General features: G+C 38.4%; 2 protein-coding genes across 5 annotated transcripts in view; one reads left to right on the forward strand and one right to left on the reverse strand.

Annotated features, from left to right (window-relative positions):
• The window catches only part of LOC128657381 (gastrula zinc finger protein XlCGF26.1-like), a 72,918-nt gene extending 56,803 nt beyond the window's left edge, over positions 1-16,115 (reverse strand). For both annotated transcript variants that reach the window (XM_053711712.1, XM_053711711.1), the window contains exon 1: positions 16,027-16,115. The gene's annotated coding sequence lies outside the window, so the exon portion shown is untranslated. The remainder of the gene's footprint in view (positions 1-16,026) is intronic.
• A 48-nt stretch (positions 16,116-16,163) lies between these two features.
• Positions 16,164-22,833, forward strand: part of LOC128657378 (zinc finger protein OZF-like) — a 40,096-nt gene continuing 33,426 nt past the window's right edge. For 2 of the 3 annotated variants that reach the window (XM_053711707.1, XM_053711709.1), the window contains exons 1-2: positions 16,198-16,447; positions 17,261-17,365. In XM_053711707.1, the coding sequence (XP_053567682.1) occupies positions 17,285-17,365 (81 nt within the window). In that variant the 5' untranslated portion in view covers positions 16,198-16,447; positions 17,261-17,284. Of the gene's footprint in view, positions 16,448-17,260; positions 17,366-22,833 lie in introns of all 3 variants that reach the window. The other variant, XM_053711708.1, reaches the window with a different exon arrangement.

Genomic DNA, 22,833 nt, shown 5'->3' on the forward strand with positions numbered 1-22,833 from the left:
TACCTCTATGATTACCTTGTATCTAAGCCTTTGCAGACAGCCTCCTTATCTAAGTGCCTTTGACAGACATGCAGTGTAGTCAATCAGTGAAGACTCCTAAATAACTTCACGGGAGTGAGCACAATGTTATCTATATGACTCATGTGAACTAGCACAGTCTAACTGTGAAAAACTTTCAAAATGCTCTGAGCTAGGAGGCAGTTTTCAACTGTTTAGAAATCAGTTTGAGCCTAGCTAGGTTTAGCTTTTCAAAAATACCACCAAGGGAACAAAGCAAATTTTATGATAAAAGTAAATTGGAAAGTTGTTTAAAATTGCATGCACTATCTGAATCATGAAAGTTTAGTTTTGACTTTACTGTCCCTTTAAGGTGTTCCAGTTTTATTAAATAACTGCTATTAAGACATTTAAGGATCTTCTGATAAGCTGTATGAATGGTGTGCGATTGTTTAGTTGTATGTGATTTTTTTGACATCTAGCTTTACAGCTGTTTACAATAGGATTATTTTGCCTGTTTAAAGGACTCCTCCAATGAGAATGGCCGTTTGTATGGGTGTTGTGTTTACACACCTTTTACAAGCCTTTGAGAAATAACGGCACTATCCTGGTCATGTGTTTCTCGCATCCCCAGAGGCAGAACTTTTTTTCACTTTCTGCGATGAGATTTTTTTTTGTGAAAATTTTTCTGCAGGTCATTTTTAAATCAAAATTAATTTTAAATTAAGCAGTTACACTAAAGCACCATTTCAATTGCAATGTGTTAGTTAAATGGAGAATAAAGCAATATTTAAAGTTTTATAATATAGTGCAGTAGTTGAAAATTGCATTGCAAATTAGCTGCAGACATAGTCTAACATAGAAGTAGTAATAAAAAAAGGTGCATTGCTCATACAAACGTCTTACATTCAGAAAAAAACAGCTTTGCAGACAGTTATAGGTTAGAGGATGGGCTTGAATCAATCTCTGAGAGCCAGTCAATCAATGCACTACTGCTTTGCAGCACTACTGCATATTTCACTGTTCACTTAAAGGGACACTCAGGTTAAATTAAATTTTCATTATTCAGTTACAGCATGTCATTTTAAACAACTTTCCAATTTACTTCCATTAAAAAAAATGTGCACAGTCTTTTATATTTACAATTTTTGAGTCACCAGATCCTACTGAGCATGTGCAAGAATTCACAGACTATACGTATATGCATTTGTGATTGGCTGATTGCTATCACATGGTACAAGGGGAGTGGAAATATACATAACTTTGAAATTCATTATAAAAAAATCTACTCATTTGAAGTTCAGACTAAGTGCTATTGCATTGTCTTGTTATCTTGCATTTGTTGATTATGCAAATCTAATGTGTTGACTGGTCCTTTGAAACAGCACTTTGCTCTGGATGAACTGTGATAAGGAAAACTTACACATACAGTGCAACCAGAGAACAGCTCTGTTTGAAGAGAACAGCCTAATGTGGAGCAGCACTGAAAAGTCAAATCGCTAACAATTCCTGCATGTGTCCCGTTCTTTCTGCAGACATGCTGCATTTTCTGCAATGACATCTCAGATCACTGCATGTTCTGCCTTGGGGCTCGCATCCAATAAAAAGAGCTGTCCTGCTGGAGTGACGTCAGAAACCCGGAAGAAGCTCCGAGCGACCACGAGAGTGGAGCGAAACACGCACAGGGACGCGTTGGTCTGTCGCTACCATACATCCTCGGAAGCCCCCCTGTTCATCTCTATGGCCCTTGGTGACCTATGGAACAGTGTCTGCTGGTGACTGCTTGTGCTGATAAGTATCATTTCAGTTTGATGCATCGTGTATACCGCTGGATGCGGTTGGTATGTAAAGATCTACAGCACTTATGGCATGTTGAAATGGAACATTGATACACACAGCTACATTTTGTTTCATGTAGCGATCACTTATCAAGGGCGGTATTTGGAAACATCAGAAATGTTACTGTGAATTGTGAGAATTTTACTGCTTACGGAGCAAATGTGCATGATTTGAAATTGACATTGTCCTGCTTACTGCATAGCAGCATTTCTCTGCATTGCCTCTGAAAGAAAGTTTGTTGGGCTTTAACCGCTATTTTGTGCAATATCCATGCATTAACACCATCATTGCTTGGCTTCATCTAACTGTCTTTTCATATCTGCTGCTATTGGACTATTTTTTGTGGTGCACCACTTGAGAATAGACTTTGCTCTGTTCGCTATAGGGGGCCCCCTTGTGATGTGTGAGTGTTTGTATGAATAGCTTTTATGTGTTCTATTGTATATATAATCAATTATTATAAAGTATTTTTGCACATTTTATGCATTTGTCTTTTATTTAATGGATTGTTCTCCTACATGTGCTGATTACCTAGACTTTTAGACCACACGTATTGGTGTGGTCTACTACCTTCTTTGAATTTGTATATATATTCTGCCTCTAGGTTGCACTATAGGTTTGTTTATTTATTTGAAGTGAGCATTACTATTTTTTATTTTTTGTTTTGTGAACTTTTTGGTAAATTGATCCTTCAACCTTGTCTTTGAAAAAACAATAGTTGTTTTGTGTGAGATGCTGCTAAATTAAAAGGATTGAGCTAGTACCAAGATATCGTCCAAATAAGGAAACACTGCAATACCCTGCTCTCTGATTACAGATAGAAGGGCACTTAGAACTCTTGAGAATATTCTTGGTGCTGTTACAAGGCCAAACGGAAGAGAGACAAATTGGTAATGCTTGTTTAGAAAAAGAGAATCTCAGAAATCGATGGTGATCTGGAAGAATCAGAATGTATAGGTAAGTGTCCTGTAAGTCTATTGTGGACATGAAGTGACCTTGCTGAACAAAAGACAGAATAGTCCTTATAGTCACCATCTTGAAAGTTGGGGCTCTTAAAAAACTATTTAAAGTTTTCAGATTTAAAATTGGTCATTTTTACTTCTTGGGTACAATGAATAGATTTGAATAAAAACGCAATTGTTCCTGCTGTGGAATTGGGACAATTACCCCTGAAAGTTCTAAATCTGAAACACATTTCAGAAAGGCTTGAGCTTTTACTGGGGGGGGGTTTGTACATGGGCAAGAAAGAATCTTCCCAAGGGAGGTCTTATTCTGAATCCTATTCAATTCCCCTGAGAAATTATATTCTGAATCCACAGATTTTGGACAGAGTCTGTCCAAATTCTTTGAAATAGCTTAGTCTGCCCCTATCCGAAGAACTGGCTTGAGGCCGCTTACCTTCGTGGAAGTTTAGGGGCAGGATTTGGTTTCCTTTAATGCTTGAATTTATTCCAATTCAGAGATGGTCTCCAATTAGAGCCAAAGGCCTTAGTGGAAGAAGTGGTTGTTTATTCTCTAATCTGACGAAAGGAACGAAAACGATTGGGAGCTTTAAAATTTACCCTTAGATTTTTGTCTTGGGCCAGAAAAACTCCCTTTCCCCCAGTAATAGTGGAAATAATAGAATCCAAATGAGAACCAAAATATTATTTGCCTTGAAAAGAAAGAGATAGCAATCTTGTTTAAATACCATGTCAGCATTCCAAGATTTAAGCCAAAAAACTCTTCTAGTAAGAATAGCTAAAGAAAGATTTGATGTTAAGTTTCACAACATAAAAAAATAGCATTGCAAATAAAATTATTTGCATGTTGAAGTAAGAGAATAATGTTAGATAATTCTGGGTCTAAAGACAACTGCTGAGATAAACTGTCCAACCAAAATATAGAGGCAGCAGCAACATCAGCAATAGATATAACTGGTCTAAGAATATAGCTAATATGGAAATATGCCCTTCTAAGATAAGATTCCGATTTTCTATATAAAGTGTATAAAGATGTACTGTCTTCTATATGAATTGTAGCAACTTTGGCAAGAGTGAAAAAGGAAATTTATGCTTACCTGATAAATTAATTTCTTTTACAATATACCGAGTCCACGGGTTTCATCCTTTACTTGTGGGATATAATCCTCCTGCTAACAGGAAGTGGCAAAGAGCACCACAGCAGAGCTGCTATATAGCTCCTCCCCCCAGTCAATCGACTGAAGGTATATGAAGAGAAAGGGAAAGAACTAACAAGGTGCAGAGGTGACTAAAGTTTATAAAAAATAAATCCTGTCTCAAAATGACTCGGTATATCGTAAAAGAAATTAATTTATCAGGTAAGCATAAATTTCCTTTTCTTTTATAAGATATACAGAGTCCACGGGTTTCATCCTTTACTTGTGGGATACCAATACCAAAGCTTTAGGACACGGAAGAAAGGGAGGGACAAGACAGGAACCTAAATGGAAGGCACCACTGCTTGAAGCACCTTTCTCCCAAAAATAGCCTCAGAAGAAGCAAAAGTATCAAATTTGGAAAATTTGGAAAAAGTATGAAGGGAGGACCAAGTCGCAGCCTTACAAATCTGTTCAACAGAAGCATCGTTTTTAAAAGCCCAAGTGGAAGCCACAGCTCTAGTGGAATGAGCTGTAATCCTTTCAGGGGGCTGCTGTCCAGCAGTCTCATATGCCAGGCGGATGATGCTTCTCAGCCAAAAAGAGAGAGAGGTAGCCGTAACTTTTTTGACCCCTACGCTTCCCAGAATAAACAACAAACAGGGAAGATGTTTGACGGAAATCCTTGGTCGCTTGTAAATAAAATTTTAAAGAGCGAACCACATCCAAATTATGTAACAAACGTTCCTTCTTAGAGGAAGGATTAGGACACAAGGAAGGAACGACAATTTCCTGATTAATATTCTTATTTGAAACAACCTTAGGAAGGAATCCAGGTTTAGTACGCAAAACCACCTTATCAGAATGGAATATAAGATAAGGGGAATCACATTGTAATGCAGAAAGCTCAGAAACTCTTCGAGCCGAAGAAATAGCTACTAAAAACAAAACTTTCCAAGATAACAGTTTAATATCTATGGAATGCATGGGTTCAAACGGAACCCCTTGAAGAACATTAAGAACTAAATTCAAGCTCCATGGCGGAGCAATTGCTTTAAACACAGGCTTGATTCTGATTAAAGCCTGACAAAAAGCCTGAACATCTGGGACATCTGCCAGACGCTTGTGAAGCAAAATTGACAAAACAGAAATTTGTCCCTTCAAGGAACTAGCTGATAATCCCTTCTCCAATCCTTCTTGGAAAAAAGACAAAATCCTAGGAATCCTAATCTTACTCCATGAGTAACCCTTGGATTCACACCAATAAAGATATTTACGCCATATCTAATGGTAAATTTTTACAGTAACCGGCTTGCGAGCCTGAATCAGAGTATCAATGACCGGCTCAGAGAAACCCCGCTTAGATAAAATCAAGTGTTCAATTTCCAAGCAGACAGCTGCAGAGAAGTTAGATTTGAATGTTGGAAAGGACCTTGAATGAGAAGGCCCCTTTTCAATGGCAGTCTCCACGGTGGCAGAGACGACATGTTCACTAGATCTGCATACCAGGTCCTGCGTGGCCAAGCAGGCGCTATTAAAATTACTGAAGCCCTCTCCTGGTTGATTCTGGCAATCACACGAGGAAGGAGAGGAAAAGGTGGAACACATAAGCCAGGTTAAACGACCAAGGTACTGCTAGAGCATATATCAGTACAGCCTGGGAATCCCTTGACCTGGACCCGTAACGTGGAAGTTTGGCATTCTGTCGAGATGCCATCAGATCCAATTCCGGTGTGCCCCATTGATGAATCAAGGTTGCAAACACCTCCGGATGGAGTTCCCACTCCCCCGGACGAAAAGTCTGACGACTTAGAAAATCCGCTTCCCAGTTTTCTACTCCTGGGATATAGATCGCAGACAGATGGCAAGAGTGAGCCTCCGTCCATCGAATTATCTTTGATACTTCTATCATCGCTAGAGAACTCCTTGTTCCCCCCTGATGATTGATATATGCCACAGTCGTGATATTGTCCGACTGGAATCTTATGAATTTGGCCGAAGCCAACTGAGGCCACGCCAGCAGCGTGTTGAATATCACCCTCAGTTCCAGAATATTGATTGGCAATTGAGACTCCACTTGAGTCCACACACCCTGAGCCTTCAGGGAATTCCAGACTGCACCCCAGCCCAGGAGACTGGCGTCCGTCATTACTATTACCCAAGATGGCCTGCGGAAGCACATCCCTTGGGACAGATTGTCCTGTGACAACCACCACGAAGAGAGTCTCTGGTCTCTTGGTCCAGATTTATCTGAGGAGATAAATTTGCATAATCCCCATTCCACTGACTGAGCATGCACAGTTGTAGTGGTCTGAGATGAAAGCGAGCAAACGGGATGAAATCCATTGCTGCTACCATTAGTCCGATGACTTCCATACACTGAGCCACTGATAGCCGATGAACGGACTGCAGAGCTCGGCAAGTATTTAGAATCTTTGATTTTCTGACTTCTGTCAGAAATATTTTCATGTTAACCGAGTCTATCAGAGTTCCCAGGAATGGAACTCTTGTCTGTGGAACTAGTGAATTTTTTTCTACATTCACTTTCCAACCGTGAGTTCTTAGAAATGACAACACGATGTCCGTGTAAGATTTGGACAGATGATAGGTTGACGCCTGGATCAAGATATCGTCCAGATAAGGCGCCACCGCTATGCCTCTCGGCCTGAGAACCGCTAGAAGAAACCCTAGAACCTTTGTGAGGAATCTGGGAGCCGTTGCCAACCCGAAGGGAAGGTCCACAAACTGATAATGTTTGTCCTGAAAGGCAAATCTTAGGAATTGATGATGATCCTTGTGGATAGGAATGTGAAGGTACGCCTCCTTCAGGTCCACAGTGGTCATATATTGACCCTCCTGGATCGTTGGCAAAAATTGTACGAATGGTCTCCATCTTGAAGGACTGAGAAATTTGTTTAGACATTTGAGATCTAAAATTGGTCTGAAGGTTCCCTCTTTTTTGGGAACCACAAGTAGATTTGAGTAGAACCCCTGCCCCTGTTCTAGTTCTGGAACTGGGTAAATTACACCCATTGTGTAAAGGTCTTTGCACAGTGTAAGAAACACTTCTCTTTTTGTCTGGTCTACAGACAGAGGTGAAAGATGAAATCTCCCCTTGGGAGGAAATCATTGAATTCCAGCTGGTACCCCTGGGTCACAATTTCCAATGCCCAGGGATCCTGTACATCCCTTGCCCAAGCCTGAGCAAAGAACGAGAGTCTGCCCCCTACTAGATCCGGTCCCTGATCGGGGGCTGCCCCTTCATGCTGTCTTGGTAGCAGCAGTGGGCTTCTTGTCTTGTTTACCTTTATTCCAGGCCTGGTTAGGTCTCCAGACCGACTTGGATTGAGCAAAGTTCCCTTCCTGCTTAGTGGAGGAAGAGGAAGCAGAGGATACTCCTTTAAAATGCAGAGGATACTCCTTTAAAATTTTGAAAGGAACGAAAATCATTTTGTTTACCCCTCATCTTGAGGGACTTGTCCTGAGGTAGGGCGTGCCCCTTACCTCCAGTAATGTCAGAGATTATTTCCTTCAGCTCAGGCCCGAATAGGGTCTTACCTTTGAAGGGAATAGTTAAAAATTTAGCTTTAGACGATACGTCAGCAGACCACGACTTTAGCCATGACGCTCTGCGCGCCAGAATGGCATGCGTTTTTCGCTGCTAATTTTGCAATTTGAAAAGCAGCATCAGTAATAAATGAATTGGCTAATTTAAGAGCCTATATTCTGTCCAAAATGTCCTCTAAAAGGTGTCTCTACCTTCAGAGACTCTTCCAGGGCGTCAAACCAAAAGGCAACTGCAGTAGTTACTGGAACAATGCAGGCTGTAAGCTGAAAGAGAAAACCCTGGTGAACAAATAGTTTCTTTAGAAGACCCTCTAATTTTTTATCCATAGGGTCTGTAAAAGCACAACTGTCTTCAATGGGTATAGTTGTTCGCTTAGCTAGAGTAGATATAGCTCCCTCCACCTTAGGGACCAATTACCAGGAGTCCCGTATGGTGTCAGATATAGGAAACATTTTATTAAAGTTAGGAGGGGAGAAAACGGTATACCTGGTCTATCCCATTCCCTCTTAACAATTTCCGAAATTCTCTTAGGAACCGGAAAAACATCCGTGTAAGTAGGTACTTCTAAATATTTGTCCATTTTACACAATTTTTCTGGGGGAATTGTGATAGGGTCACAATCATCCAGAGTCGCTAAAACCTCCCTGAGCAACAGGCAGAGGTGTTCCAGTTTACTCTGAAAGTTCTCCCTCAGACATAAAATCCCTAACCCCCAAATCAGCATTGTGAGGGTGCATCGGAAATAGCCACTAAGGCATCAGAGGGTTCAGTATTTACATTAATACCTGACCTACTGCGTTTACCCTGCAAACCTGGCAGTTTAGATAGAACCTCTGTAAGGGTAGTAGACATCACTGCAGCCATATCTTGCAAAGTAAAAGAAGTAGATGCACTAGAAGTACTTGGCGTCGCTTGAGTGGGCATTAAAGGTTGAGACACTTGGGGAGAATTAGATGGCGTATCCTGACTCTCTACAGACTGAGAATCATCCTTAGACACACTTTCATTACATAAAATATGTTCTTTACAGTGTAAGGCCCTTTCAGAACAAGAAGGGTACAATGTAAGAGGGGGTTCCACAATGGCTTCTAAACACATAGAACATTGAACTTCCTCAGTGTCAGTGTTAAACAGGCTATGTAAACACCACAAAGTCGTTAAACACTCTAGTTAGTGAGATAACACAATTTTTTTTAAAAACGGTACTGCGCCTTTAAGAAAATAAAAAGCGCACAATTTTGCAAAACAGCTTAAAAGTGTTCACATATGTCCAATTTTAAGATAAACCTGCCCTATAATGCAGTCAGATGTTGCACCCCACAGTAAAGAGCAATTAACCCTCTGAGTTATCAATAAAAACAACAATGTTTATTAGAAAAACTTTATAATCCCCTGCACCACACCATCTGCTGTGGCGCCTACTTGCCCCCAGGGATCTTAATCAAGCCTCAAAATCACTCCGGAACACCAGGAGTCAGTTTGGGCCCAACCGGAGCTGAAAATTACAGTTTGTATGTGAAGAAACTGCTCCATTAAGGCGTGAAATTAGGCCCCGCCCATCCTCTCCGGAATAAGCTGAGCCTAAACAACCGCAGTAAAGCGGTCAAACATAAGCCATGCGGGTATAAAAAATAAAGTACTAGCCATGTGGATCCTCTTTAGAGGAAAAGTATAACAACCAGCCACCCATTTTAGATTGATAATAAAATAGTTAGGCTGCCCCAGTGTCTCACCATAACATATAAAGTTGCATTAGTCTTGAAAACAAAATAATGCCCAGGATTACAGTAATACCCTATTTTTCCACAGAATTACTGCTTACCCCTTCCTTCTATGGGAACTATGTCAGCCAGTTCTGATATATCACAGTCTCCTCAGAAATAAATGACTGAACATACCTCAATGCTGCTTGTAGCATGAAAACTGTTCCTCACACTGAAGATTTCTCTAGCATTCCTCAGCACACTGTGGGAACCAACATGGATCTTAGTTATGTCTGCTAAGATCATCAATCTCAAGGCAGCAATCTTCTTCCAATGCTGCCTGAGAGAAAAATAGTACTCAACGGTACCATTTAAAAATAACAAACTCTTGATTGAAGAAATTAAAACTATCATTTTATCACCACTATCACTGTACCCTTCCTATTACTAGCATAGGCAAAGAGAATGACTGGGGGGAGGAGTTAAGGGAGGAGCTATATAGCAGCTCTGCTGTGGTGCTCTTTGCCACTTCCTGTTAGCAGGAGGATTATATCCCACAAGTAAAGGATGAAACCCGTGGACTCGGTATATCTTGTAAAAGAAATAGTCACATCAACTTTAGGGACTGTTTCCAAAATTCCAAATTAGCAATAGGTAAAGGATACCATTTTTTAAATTCTAGAAGAAGGTTTAAAAGAAGTACCAGGCTTAGACTATTCCTTAGCAATGAGATTAGAGATAGAGGGGCATATTTATCAAAGTGTAAACTATGTTGCATTCGTCAGCATCAATAAGCTCACCTAACATCGCCAAAGATTGCGGTCGTTTATCTTAATACGCTCTCCTTATTTATAAAAAAAAAAGCCATCAAAAACACGCACACCAAGTACGGGGCGATGAGCATTGGACTGTTGCTAACTAGCAGTCAAAGATCTTGCGTCTATTCAGCTTTTTTCCTACTTTATTTATACCATTTCACTGGTATATATGATTGGAACAGTCAATAGGATGAAAGCTCAATCCTATTGGCTGATTGGAACAGCCAATAGGATTTTAGCAGCTCTAATTCCTATTGGCTGATTGAAATATTTCAGCCAATAGGAATGCAAGGGACGCCATCTTGGATTGCGTCACTTGCATTGAAGAATCAGTGTACGGCGGAGACCGTATGAAGAGGATGCTCCTCGCCGTATGTCTTCAGGATGGACCCGATCCGCACCAGCTAGATGAACATAGAAGAGGCCGTCTGGATGAAGACTTCTTGCCACCTAGGTGGATCCTTCAAGCGGGACTTCAAGAACTGTAAGTGGATCGTTGGGGGTTAGCGTTAGGGGTTTTTTTAAGGGTTTTTTTGGGTGGGTTTTATTTTTAGATTAGGGTCTGGGCAGTAAAAGAGCTAAATACCCTTTTCAGGGTAGCTTAGGTTATTTTAGATAGATTTTTTTTTATTGGGGGGTTGGTTGGGTGGTGGGTTTTATTGTTGGGGGGTTGTATTTTTTTGTCAGGTAAAAGAGCCGATATCTTTGGGGCAATGCACCACAAAAAGGCCCTTTAAAGGGCCATTGGTAGTTTATTGTAGGCTTGGGGTTTTTTTTTATTTGGGGGGGCTTTTTTATTTTGATAGGGCTATTAGATTAGTTTATAATTTGGTTTGTTTTTTTTCGTAATTTAGTGTTTGTTTTTTTTTGTAACTTAGTTTTTTTGTAATTTAGGACTTTGTAAGAATGTTTAATTGTATATTTAAATAATTTTAGTAGGGTTAGGTTTTTTTAATATGTAAGTTAGTTTATTTAATTGGTAGTTTAATTTAATTGTAGTATAATAGTTAGGGTAGGTTAATTAATAGTTTAAAATTAGTTTATTTTAATTCTACAGGTGAGTTTTAATTTAATTGAAGATAGGGATGTTGTCATTTTAATTTAAAGTTAAGGGGTTAATAGCTTAATTTAGTTTTTGGCGATGTGGGGAGCTGATGGTTTAGGGGTTAATAGGTTTAGTTAGTGGTGGTGATGTGGGAGGCCAGAGGTTTAGGGGTTAATAAGTTTATTTAGTTGCGGCGGTGTCGGAGAGCGGCGGAATAGGGGTTAATAACATTATGTAGGTGGCGGCGATGTCGGGGGCGGCAGATTAGGGGGTGTTTAGACTCTGGGTTTATGTTAGGTGTAAACCTACCTTTTTTTCTACCATAGAAATCAATGGGGTATGCTTGATTCTCTTGCAGCATCGAACATAAGCTTTCAGTGCTTTCAGACTCCCATTGATTTCTATGGCATCCACGGCCTCAAAGGTGGCGGATTGAAAACCAGGTACGCTGTGTCGGAAAAGACGAAAGCTTACCTGTTAAAAGTTTGATAAATGGGGAAAAGTGTCAAATAGAGCCGAATGTGTATTTGGAACATCTGTAATGACGTAAGCATCGATCTGTGTCGGATTGAGATCCCAGGAGAAAGATGTTACGTCACAAATTTCAACATTTGCCGATCTTGAGGCTTTGATAACTAGGTCAGATCAATCTCGCAATAATTACGATGCGGAATCCCAGCGTATTTTCGGTTGACACTTTGATAAATAGGCCCCCATGTCTGGAATAGGAAATACTTTAGGAGTAATAACAGTAGTCTTAAATACAGAATTTAAACGATTACTAGGTCTATCATCAGGAGTTTTAGGCTCCTCAATCCATAAAGTAAATAATACTTCCTTTAAAAAGAGGACAAATATATCCAATTTTAAACAAAAAAGAAGATTTGCCAATCTCTGTCTCTGATGTAAGATCCTCCGAATCAGAGGAACCCCCATTAGTAGAAGATACGTCAGTATGATGTCAGTCAGTACAATAATTCACTAGATTTAAGAACATAATGCAAAACCCTTTAACATTTATTTGAAGGTGGAATAGCAGACATAGCCTACTCTATGGCTGTAGCAATAAAATCTTTCATTGCTGCAGAAATGCCCAACAACAAACACACTTATCTTTTTGTAGAAGTATGTTCAGACAGTTTAGTTTATATGGTAACTTCTGAAGCATGTTCAGTTTGAGACATAGTTGCAAAAAAAAATAGTTTGCAATTTTATATCTATTCTCTTATATATAGTAGGCTTGAGAGAGTGTGAAACAGTGCTAATATATAAAAAAAGAAGCATTGAAATAGGCAGTGATATAAGTGCTGCATACAGCTTTCTAACAAAAAAATTGAAAACACAGGGCGATTTGGGGGTGGAGTTTTATCCCTAAACATATCAAGACATGTAAAGACTTTTTTTTTTTTTTAAAGACATACCCAGACATGCGAAGACATGTTTCAAACTCAAACAAACCTGTTGTGAAGCTGTAATATATAAAGAGCACTAAACAACTGACATACATATATAAATACTCCCTTCATCATCCCTCAGACAAACACTGCACTTAGAGAGGAACTGTGCTTCAATAAACTTAGAAATGCCTTTCACAGAAGAAATCAAGCACATCATGCTTTACCACCTCCTAAGGAGGCAAAGCATTTAAAACGGAGGTATGATTGAGGTGGGAAGTGTACTTATAGGCATTTAAGGTTCGGTTAACTTTGCCCCCTCCTGGTAGGAATGTATATCCCATCAGTAACTAGCTCGTGGACTCTCGCCATCTATTTGAAAGTAATAGCGTTTAGCAAAAATCAATCAATAAACTGTCACTAATTACAGATTTTTAACCATTTTGTCTCAGACAGTTAACACCCATGTGCTGAAGCTGTTTGTAACAATTTGCCAATTTTTGTAATAAAATTCAATAACATACAACAGCATGGAAGTAATTATTTCCTAAATACTTTAAATACACAATTTATTACTCTACATTTAGCATTAGTTCAGTTTTAGGGGCCCATTTATCAAAGGGCTTGCGGACCTGATCCGACACTGCGGATCAGGTCCGCAAGACCTCGCTAAATGCGGAGAGCAATACGCTCTCTGCATTTAACATTGCACCAGCAGCTCACAAGAGCTGCTGGTGCAACGCCGCCCCCTGCTGACTCGCGGCCAATCGGCCGCCAGCAGGGAGCTGTCAATCAACCCGATCGTATTCGATCGGGTTGATTTCCGGCGATTCCTGTCCGCCTGCTCAGAGGGTTATGAAGCAGCGGTCTTTAGAAGACTCGCCAGAAACAGGGCCCTTCAAGCTCCGTACGGAGCTTGATAAATGGGCCTGTTAGAGTGTGTGTGTCTTACCAACAATGGGTTCCATCTCAGATATCTGGGTATTAAAAGCCAGGGTGGTTTATGAGATAAAGGTCCACAACACATTGGTGCTGTTTGAATAGATGATAGATAGATAGATAGATAGATAGATAGATAGATAGATAGATAGATAGATAGATAGATAGATAGATAGATAGATAGATAGACTTAAAGGGACATGAAACCCTAATTTGTTCTTTTGTGATTCAGAGAAAGCATATACTTTTTTTTTTATGCCAATGTATTTCCATTATCAAATTGTCTTCAGTCTTGTGATATTCTTTGTTGAAAAGATATATTAGTAGGCAGTGTGCAAGTCTGGAGACAATATTGCAGAAAAAAATGTTGCCATTTAGTGCTCTTGCAAATGTATAACACTAGAACAGCTGCCATATTGTGCTGCAGACACATGCAAGCAGCCTGCTTCTAAACTTGCCTCCCTGCTTTTCACCCAAGGATACCAAGAGAACAAAGAACATTTCAGAATAGAAGTAAATTGCAAACTTGTTTAAAACGGTCTGTTTGAATCATGAGAGAAATGTTGTGGGTTCTATGTCCCTTTAAGCACTACACTGCAGAACTAAAAAAAAAAAAAGACTGCTGTACTACAAGGATTATAGCAGACATTGATGCCAGCGTGTATAAAACAATTTAATAAAGCTTTATGTATTTTCCATAGCCATTGCCACATTCTACACCCCTGTATACCTGGTATATCTGTCTTACCCACACACCTCCTACGCAGCACCTTATACACAGACACTTAAAGTGAATGTCAAGTTTGATGAATCAGTGCCCGGTTTTTAAAATTCCTATTAAAAACAGGGGCACATTCATTCATCAAACTTTACGTTTCACTCATTTTGTTAAAATACTTACCTTTTATTCTTGAAAGCCGCTCCAGCGCTTCCCCTGCTTGTCGCAAGGCTCTTTATACGTCAGCAAAGACGAATCCGGCTTCCTCCAATCACTGCTTCCCCCCCAGAGCAAACATTGCCTGAGGCCAAGTCGTGATTGGAGGAAGCTGGATTCGTCATTTTTGACATATGAAGAGGCTTGCGACGGGCGGGGAAGCACTGGAGCGGCTTTCAAGAATAAAAGTTAAGTATTTTAACAAAACGAGTGAAATGTAAAGTTTGATGAATGAAACTGTCCCCGTTTTTAATAGGATTTTTAAAACCTGGGCACACATTCGTCAAACTTTACATTCACTTTAACAGAGATTTCCTCTGCTTCACATTCACCACTCCCTCTTGCAGCACCTTATGTAGAGATATACAGTACAATAGAGAGGTTACATATGTCTTAAACATACATACACAACACTTTATACTCACAGCACAATCCCCTCTACAGTACCTAATATACAGATATAAAATATTATAGAGGTTTCCTCTGTCACACACACACCTAGTATAAATCAATATATAATAGTATAGAGAGGTTCCCTCTGTCACATACACACAGATTCCTCCCTAGTATAAAGAGGTTCCCTCTCCCCAGTAACTTATATATAATATTCTAGAGAGGTTCCCTCTGCCTCTCACACACAGATCCTCCACGGTAACTTATATACTGATATATAATACTACAAAGAGGTTCATCTGCCTCTCACACACACAATTCCCTCCCAGTGCATCATATGCAAATATAATAATATAAAGAGGTCCCCTCTGCCTCACACATACAACTCCATCCCCAGTAGATTATATAGAGAAATACTATAGATAAGTAACTCTGCCTCTCTCTCACACACAACCCTTTCCCAGTACAGTACATTACATATATATATATATATTTATATATATTATAGAGAGGTTATTTCTTCCTCTCTCACACACAGCCCCCTCCCCAGTACTTTATATATAGATTTACAATACGATATACATATTCCCTATGCCTCACACATATTATTATTGAGAGGTTCCCTCTGCCTCAAAAACAGCCCCTGCCCAGTACCTTATATAGAGAAATATAATACTATAAATTGGTTCCTCTGCCTCTCACACACAACCCCTCTCCAGCACATTATATAGATATATATATATTATTAAAGAGGGGTTCCCTCTACCTCACACACAGAACACCATCACCAGTAACTTATATACTGATATATAATACTACAAAGAGGTTCATCTGCCTCTCACACCCACAATCCCCACACACACACACAGTGCATCATATGCAAATATAATACTATAAAGAGGTACCCTCTGCCTCACACAACTCCATCCCCAGTAGCTTATAGAGAAATATAATACTATATATAAGTTCCTCTGCCTCTCTCACACACAACCCCTCTCCAGCACACACATATATATATATATATATATATATATATATATATATATATATATATATATAAAATTATTATTATTATTAAAGAGGGATTCCCTCTACCTCGCACACAGATCTCCTTCCCAGGCCAGTATATTAGATGCAGATAAATAATATTACACTCTCTCTTCTCATTCCTCTGACACGCACATACACAATCAGCTCCCTCCCCAGAGCCTCCGACCTAATAAACACACTGATACCGTCTTTAGTACAGTATATGTAGGTATGTAACACTATACAATTGTGTCTTTGCTCATAATTACCGTTGTTAAACCGCCATTTTGATTGTTATAGCATTAGCATAGCAACTAGGTCCCTTCGAGCAGAAGGACCTGTGACGTCACAAGTCACATAACTGTCGTGACCATACGGAAAGAGGACTACCGGAAGTCAGTGGGCGGGAAGTTTAAATGCAGCTTCCGGTATCTCTTAGTGCAATTAGATCGCTGCGCTCATTTATTTATTGTTGTATAGAATAAGCTTCTACTGTCTCAGCACTCAGTACGGTGGTTTCATGTAGATAACTGTGTATGTGTGTTTCAGAATAAATATATTTTTGATAACTATCTCTTTAAAAGGTGCTGCAGACTATTTAGTATGTGAAGCACAGAGAGCCTCCATATACAATTATATATCTGTATATAACGTACTCTGTGTGAGGAAGAGGGAACCTCTTTATATAAGGTACTGGGGAGGGGACTATCTGTGTGTGAAGCAGAGATAACCTCCATATACAATTATATGTCTTATATAAAGGTTCTGAGGAGGGGACCTCTCTATAATATTTTATAACTGTATATAAGGTGCTGGGGAGGGAGCTGTGTGTGAGGAAAAGGGAGACCCTATAAAATTGTAGAGTGGTATATAAAGAACTGGAGGTGGCTTGTGAGAGACAGAATGAACCTCTATAATATATATGTGTATATAAGGTACGGTGGAGGAGGATGTGTGTGTGAGTAAGGGATCCTCTCAATAATATTATATATCTGTATGTAAGATTCTAGTGAGGGCATTGAGTGTGTGTGAGATACAGAGAGAGACTCTTTATAATATGAAGTAGCTCTGTATAAGGCATTTGTACTTAACTATTACTTATGGATTTCTTTGCATACCCTCAAAGCTCCCTTCTATTTTACTCAAACACAAAACAGTATTTATCATCAGTTGTGTGTGTGTGTGTGTGGTAAATGTATGTATACATGAATGTGATGCATATATATGTAGGTATAAGTAACCTGGGTATTTGTGAGTGTGTATACATATGTTTGGAGTATGATTGTATACAGATATATTTCCAAGTGTGTGTATGTGTGTCTATAGTATGTGTATGTATGTATATTTGTGTGTGTATGTGTGTCTATAGTATGTGTATGTATGTATATTTGTGTGTGTATGGCCATTAATCCCATATCTGTAATTTCTGTCATGTATGATGATGGAATAACAAAAGGCTGCTGGGAAATAACTGTCTCATCAAGTACATTTCTACTGTTGCAGGTCTCAGTGTAAAAAACTTCATTGATGATGAACAACATAAAGAAGAAGCTGTCTGAGCGGATCCTGAATCACATCCTGGAGATTCTATACCTGCTGACGGGAGAGGTGAGAAAACATCATAACGACATCATGGTAACCTGCAGTGAATATGTATATTAGTTGCTTAGCAACAAGCGGTGACAGATGCTCAGAGGTAAAGAAAGAGACGATGTTTATGCAAAAATGTAGTTGTTTTGGGAATATTCTGTTGTAGAAATTTACTTGATGAGACAGTTATTTCCCAGCAGCCTTTTGTTATTTGTTCCATCATCCCCATACACAGGCCAGCAATAGGCAGCTTATGAAGTGATGTCAGGCTTAGGCTAATAAAGAATAAACTGTTATTTATATGGTGTAAACAAGTAGTAATTTGTGCAGAAGAGGAAGTGCTATTGTATAGAATGGCCATAAGCATGCGTACATATGCCATATATAGATAATTTCTGCATGTACACCAGCTAGCTGGTTAGTCTACTTACATCCTGGTAATTCCATTGTGCATGTTACCTAAATTTCCTGTAATTTATCTCCATATAATGTGTGTGTTTCTTTTTTTTTGGGGGGGGGGGTTTAACTGTACGCAAAGATATTGTAATGTATCTTACAGGAACCAGAAACTGACCTTGCAACATATTACACAGTGATTGCTTGATCAGTGCAGGGGCTTAGTTATATTTTATATTCAAAAAGCTTCTCAATGGTTTTGCCCCTGGACTGAAAATAAATGTGAATGGTGCAAACAAAATTACCATTTAAATGCTTTTAAAATGCATGTAGATCTTTTTCCAATGCGACCCTTAATTGCTGAGACATACTGTGCCTATGTAAAACCTGTATTGTGTTTACAGATATTTTGCAAAGTATGTTTAACAGTAAATACATGCTAGACATCACTATGTATTCAATGCAAAGATTAGCCTTAAAATAATATGTAGATGTATCTTTACAATTTTATTAGTTGTTGAAATATTGAATATATGTTTAAATTTTAGTTTCTATAAATTACTTTATTTTCTATAAAGTAATGTTTGAGCTAGTTTTCTATTTATCTATGTTTGTGTCCCAGAGGCAGAACTTTTTTTTAACTTTCTGCAATGAGATTTTTTTTAGTGAATTTTTTCTGCAGTGTCTCAGAGGAGCCGGTTTTGCTGCGTTTGTTACACTTACCCAGTGTGTATGATGAAAGGCTAATGTACAGCCTCACTGCTGTAGGTTCCCACGGTGTCAGTCTGCCTCGGAACTTGCTCTACTCTCCTGCTGGGGTCTTTATGCTTCACTTGACAGCACAAGGGGCTGGATCCAAAAATCACTAACTTTGTGCTGTGGCTGTTTCTTGTATTGCCAGGTCCCACAGTGTCAGCACATTAAGACCCTAGAGAAAGCAGCAACTCCTCTGCATTACAGTCACTTCCTGCCCCTCTTCAATGTTTCTTCTCAGTGGAGCAAGAGAAAAATTCCACTTATTTTTAAACCATGAATACCAGAGAGGACTGCAAGTGTAATGCAGTGCACTACAGCCTTTTTTGGGAACCATTGAGTTAACTGCTCTGCCGTCTAGCTACACACACAAATACACACACATACATACATACATAAACACACACACAAATATTGATTCCAGTAATGAGAAGTTTAAAAAAATATATCTTTGAGAGTAGGCAAAGGATAATGAGGTCGCTTGATTGCCGTATTGAGATCTCTCAGGTCTAGACGTATCCATAATTTGCCTGTACATGGTTTTTCAGCAGTAACTATGGAGTTAACCCAATTAGTAGGTTCTGTAACTTTAGTGATAACACCCTGCTTCTCCATGCTCTCGAGCTCTTCTTTAGGGCAGCTGCGTAATGTGAGAGGGATGCATCTCGGTGGGTACACTACTGGGGTTGCCTTTTGGTCTTAGGGTATGGTACATTCACCAGGGAATAGGCTGATTCCTTTGAAATTGTCTGCAAATTTCTCCATGATTGGTACTTTACTTGGACTGCTTGAGATGGATAGTACTAGTTTGATGAGGCCAAAATCTATGCTGCTTTTTAGGCCTATGACAGGAGGTGCTCTTGTGTCGACAATGTAAAATGTCAAGAACTACAAATGCACCAAAATGTTTTGGCCAAGAAAGGCATTATAGGTTATTTCGTTTTTCTTTTCTTTTTGGTATTATTGTGTAGAATATTTAAAATTTTATGCTAGCCTAGAGCTGTTCTTTGAATTCATTACTTGACTTACTGTTTTGCATATAATAATGGTTTTCAGAGACTATACTTTATTTGGATAATTGGTAACAAAATAAAAATCTGATTCTGTTACATAGGACTGAATATATATATATATATATAATTACTACTTAGAGCAGATAGCGTTCCATCAATATATATTATTAGAACCAAAGAAGGACAAGGCTGCACTGGAAACCACAAGAAAACATGCGCTTTATTTAAAGATAAAAGAGACACAGGGTATGCCTTCACCTATTTAACTTCATGTACCAAAAGAAATGTAGAGCAGATGGTTGTAAATCACATATATTACATATATATAACCCCTACATGCTAGCATGTGTCTAAGCCGGTATAGAATAGTCCATGATACAATCCGGGCTCTTAGTGTAAATACACGCTCTGGCTGTGCTAGACAGATTTACCATCCTGGAATCAAGGCTTCGTCAGAAGCCTCGATTCCAGCCCTGAAGGGGGAGGGGTGAAACGCATAATGTTTGGAGTTTGGAAATCTGCAATGTGGAGGTAGACGCTACTATGGTGGAGCAGTTTTGATTGTACACGTACAGAGAAATCAAGTTCACCAACCTACGGCATAATAGCAAATGAAGACCCGCATCGGCATACATCACAGGATCATTGAGGTATTTGGTAGCCCTGACATAGGCACCATTCCTAAGAATCAAGAAGTGAATGTATGCCGTGCGGTAAAAGCCTTGCAAGGTGGTGGATGCATTTTCATGCCCTTGGGGATAATTACCCTGCTTTGTTGGAAAGTCAACATTGGTCCTCTTTGGTATTTGTGGGACAGTACACACCTCTCAATACTGGAGCGTGTCTTTACACTTAAGTGCCCGGAGTAATTGAGGTTAGGACGGTAAATCTGTCTAGCACAGCCGTAGCGTGTATTTACACTAAGAACCCGGATTGTATCATGGACTGTTCTATGCCGGCTTAGACACATGCTAGCATGTGTGTATATATATATATATATATATATATATATATATATATATATATATATGTAATATATGTGATTTACAACCATCTGCTCTACATTTCTTTTGGTACATGAAGTTCAATAGGTGAAGGCATACCCTGTGTCTCTTTTATCTTTAAATAAAGTGCATGTTTTCTTGTGGTTTCCAGTGCAGCCTTGTCCTTCTTTGGTTCTAATAATATATAGTGATGGAACTCTATATGCTCTAAGTGGTAATTATAGATTTTGGGACTGCTAGCATGGATTCCGTCGCATAATTGTTCACATTTATCCGAGTGCACCCTACCTTTAAACTATTCGTTTATAACTATATATATATATATATATATATATAATATAATATATTGATATTTAATATTGTTTTAACTATTTTCTGTCCAATTTTGGTGTGTTACTTTCAATAAAAGTTTTGTTATTCTATGTTATTGGCTTGTAGTTTTTAATTAATTTCATGAATTTAAATTAATCTAAATTGAAAAAGTCTAATATTAAAGGGACAGTCAAGTCCAAAAAAACCTTTCATGATTCAAATAGGGCATGTAGTTTTAAACAACTTTCCAATTTACTTTTATCACCAATTTTGCTTTGCTTTCTTGGTATTCTTAGTTCAAAGTTAAACCTAGGAGGTTTATATGCTAAATTCTAAGACTTTGAAGGCCGCCTCTAATCTGAAAGCATTTTGACAGTTTTTCACCACTAGAAGGCATTAGTTCATGTATTTCACATATATAACATTGAGCTCACGCACGTAAATTTACAGAGGAGTGAGCACTGATTGGCTAAAATGCAAGTCTGTCAAATGAAGTGAAATAAGGGAGCACTCTGCAGAGGCTTAGATACGAGGTAATTACAGAGGTAAAACATGTAGTATTATTATAACTGTGTTTGTTATGCAGAACTGGGGAATGGGTAATAAAGGGATTATCTATCTTTTTAAACAACAACAATTCTGGTGTTGACTGTCCCTTTAATACAATTGTATAGAAAAAAAAATATTTTAAAATAAGTAAAAAAAAAGAAGTTATTTTCGGTTTTTGGCCAAGTGCATCCTGAATCTTTTGGTTTCCGTCCAGAATATGCGTTTTGGTGCATCACTAGTTTTCTAGGACTATACTTTATTTGGATAATTGGTAAAAAAAAAAAAAAATCTTTTAAATCTGATTCTATTAGATAGAACTGAAAGAAGAATGTATATTGATATTACATTAATATCAAGAATATATTATTCTTCATTCAGTCGTATATAACAGATTTATATATATACAGGTGGCCTTCGTTTTACAACGGTTCAATTTACACCGTTTCAGAATAACAACCTTTTTTTCCAGTCATGTGACTGCTATTGAAAAGCATTGAGAAGCAGTGCATTTATTAAAATAGCCAGTAGGTGGAGCTGTCCGCTTGTGTTGCAGCAAAGCCAAGCAAGCTGAAATTAATCAGTTTAACCAGACCTGAGCTATCGAGCAGATTTCAAAGGAACAAGATCTTCCTGTCTATAAATCAGTCCAGATTGGAATGCATATAAATAACTGTTTGCTGAAAAATGCAAGTGAAGTCTGTGTTGTGTGATTATTTTATTAGGTTCATAATGCTGTTTAGCAAATGTTTTTGTTCATTTAACTTAGTTTAATTATATATACTGTGTTGTGTGATTATTTTATTAGGTTTATAATGATGTTTAGCATTTAAAGTCTTCATTTCAAAGCTTTAAAAATAATGTATTAGGTGTTACTTATGACAATTTTGAGAGGGGCCTGGAACCTATGTCCCTCACTTCCCATTGACTTACATTATAAACTGGGTTTTTAATTTACAACGGTTTCGATTTACAACCATTCCTTCTGGAACCTAACCCCGGCTTAAACTGAGGGCTATCTGTATATATATATATATATATATTATTTTTTTTTATTATTTATTTATTTTAAGTTATTTTCTGTCCAATTTTGGTGTGTTACTTTCAATAAACGTGTGGTTATTTATTTTATTGGCTTGTAGTTTTTCATTTCAGATTCATTCAATTCATTCAAAAGTCTTATAATAATTATAGAAAAAAACTATTTTAAAATTATTTGTTAAAAAAAAAGTAATTTTTGGCCAAGGGCATCCTGAATTTTCGGTTTCGGTCCAGAATTTTCATTTTGGTGCATCCCTATCAAGAACATTAGAGTGTCTTTGTGTTTCAGGTCACACTTGCCTTTAACTGCCAGGTGTTCAACACCATAGCCATATTACAAACAGATAAGGGGCAACCTAAGGTCAAACATGGCAGCACCCATACATAATAGAAACTCTGTTGAATTTAGAAAATAAAAAAA

The sequence above is a fragment of the Bombina bombina genome, chromosome 4, assembly GCF_027579735.1.
Source record: "Bombina bombina isolate aBomBom1 chromosome 4, aBomBom1.pri, whole genome shotgun sequence".
Taxonomy (NCBI): domain Eukaryota; kingdom Metazoa; phylum Chordata; class Amphibia; order Anura; family Bombinatoridae; genus Bombina; species Bombina bombina.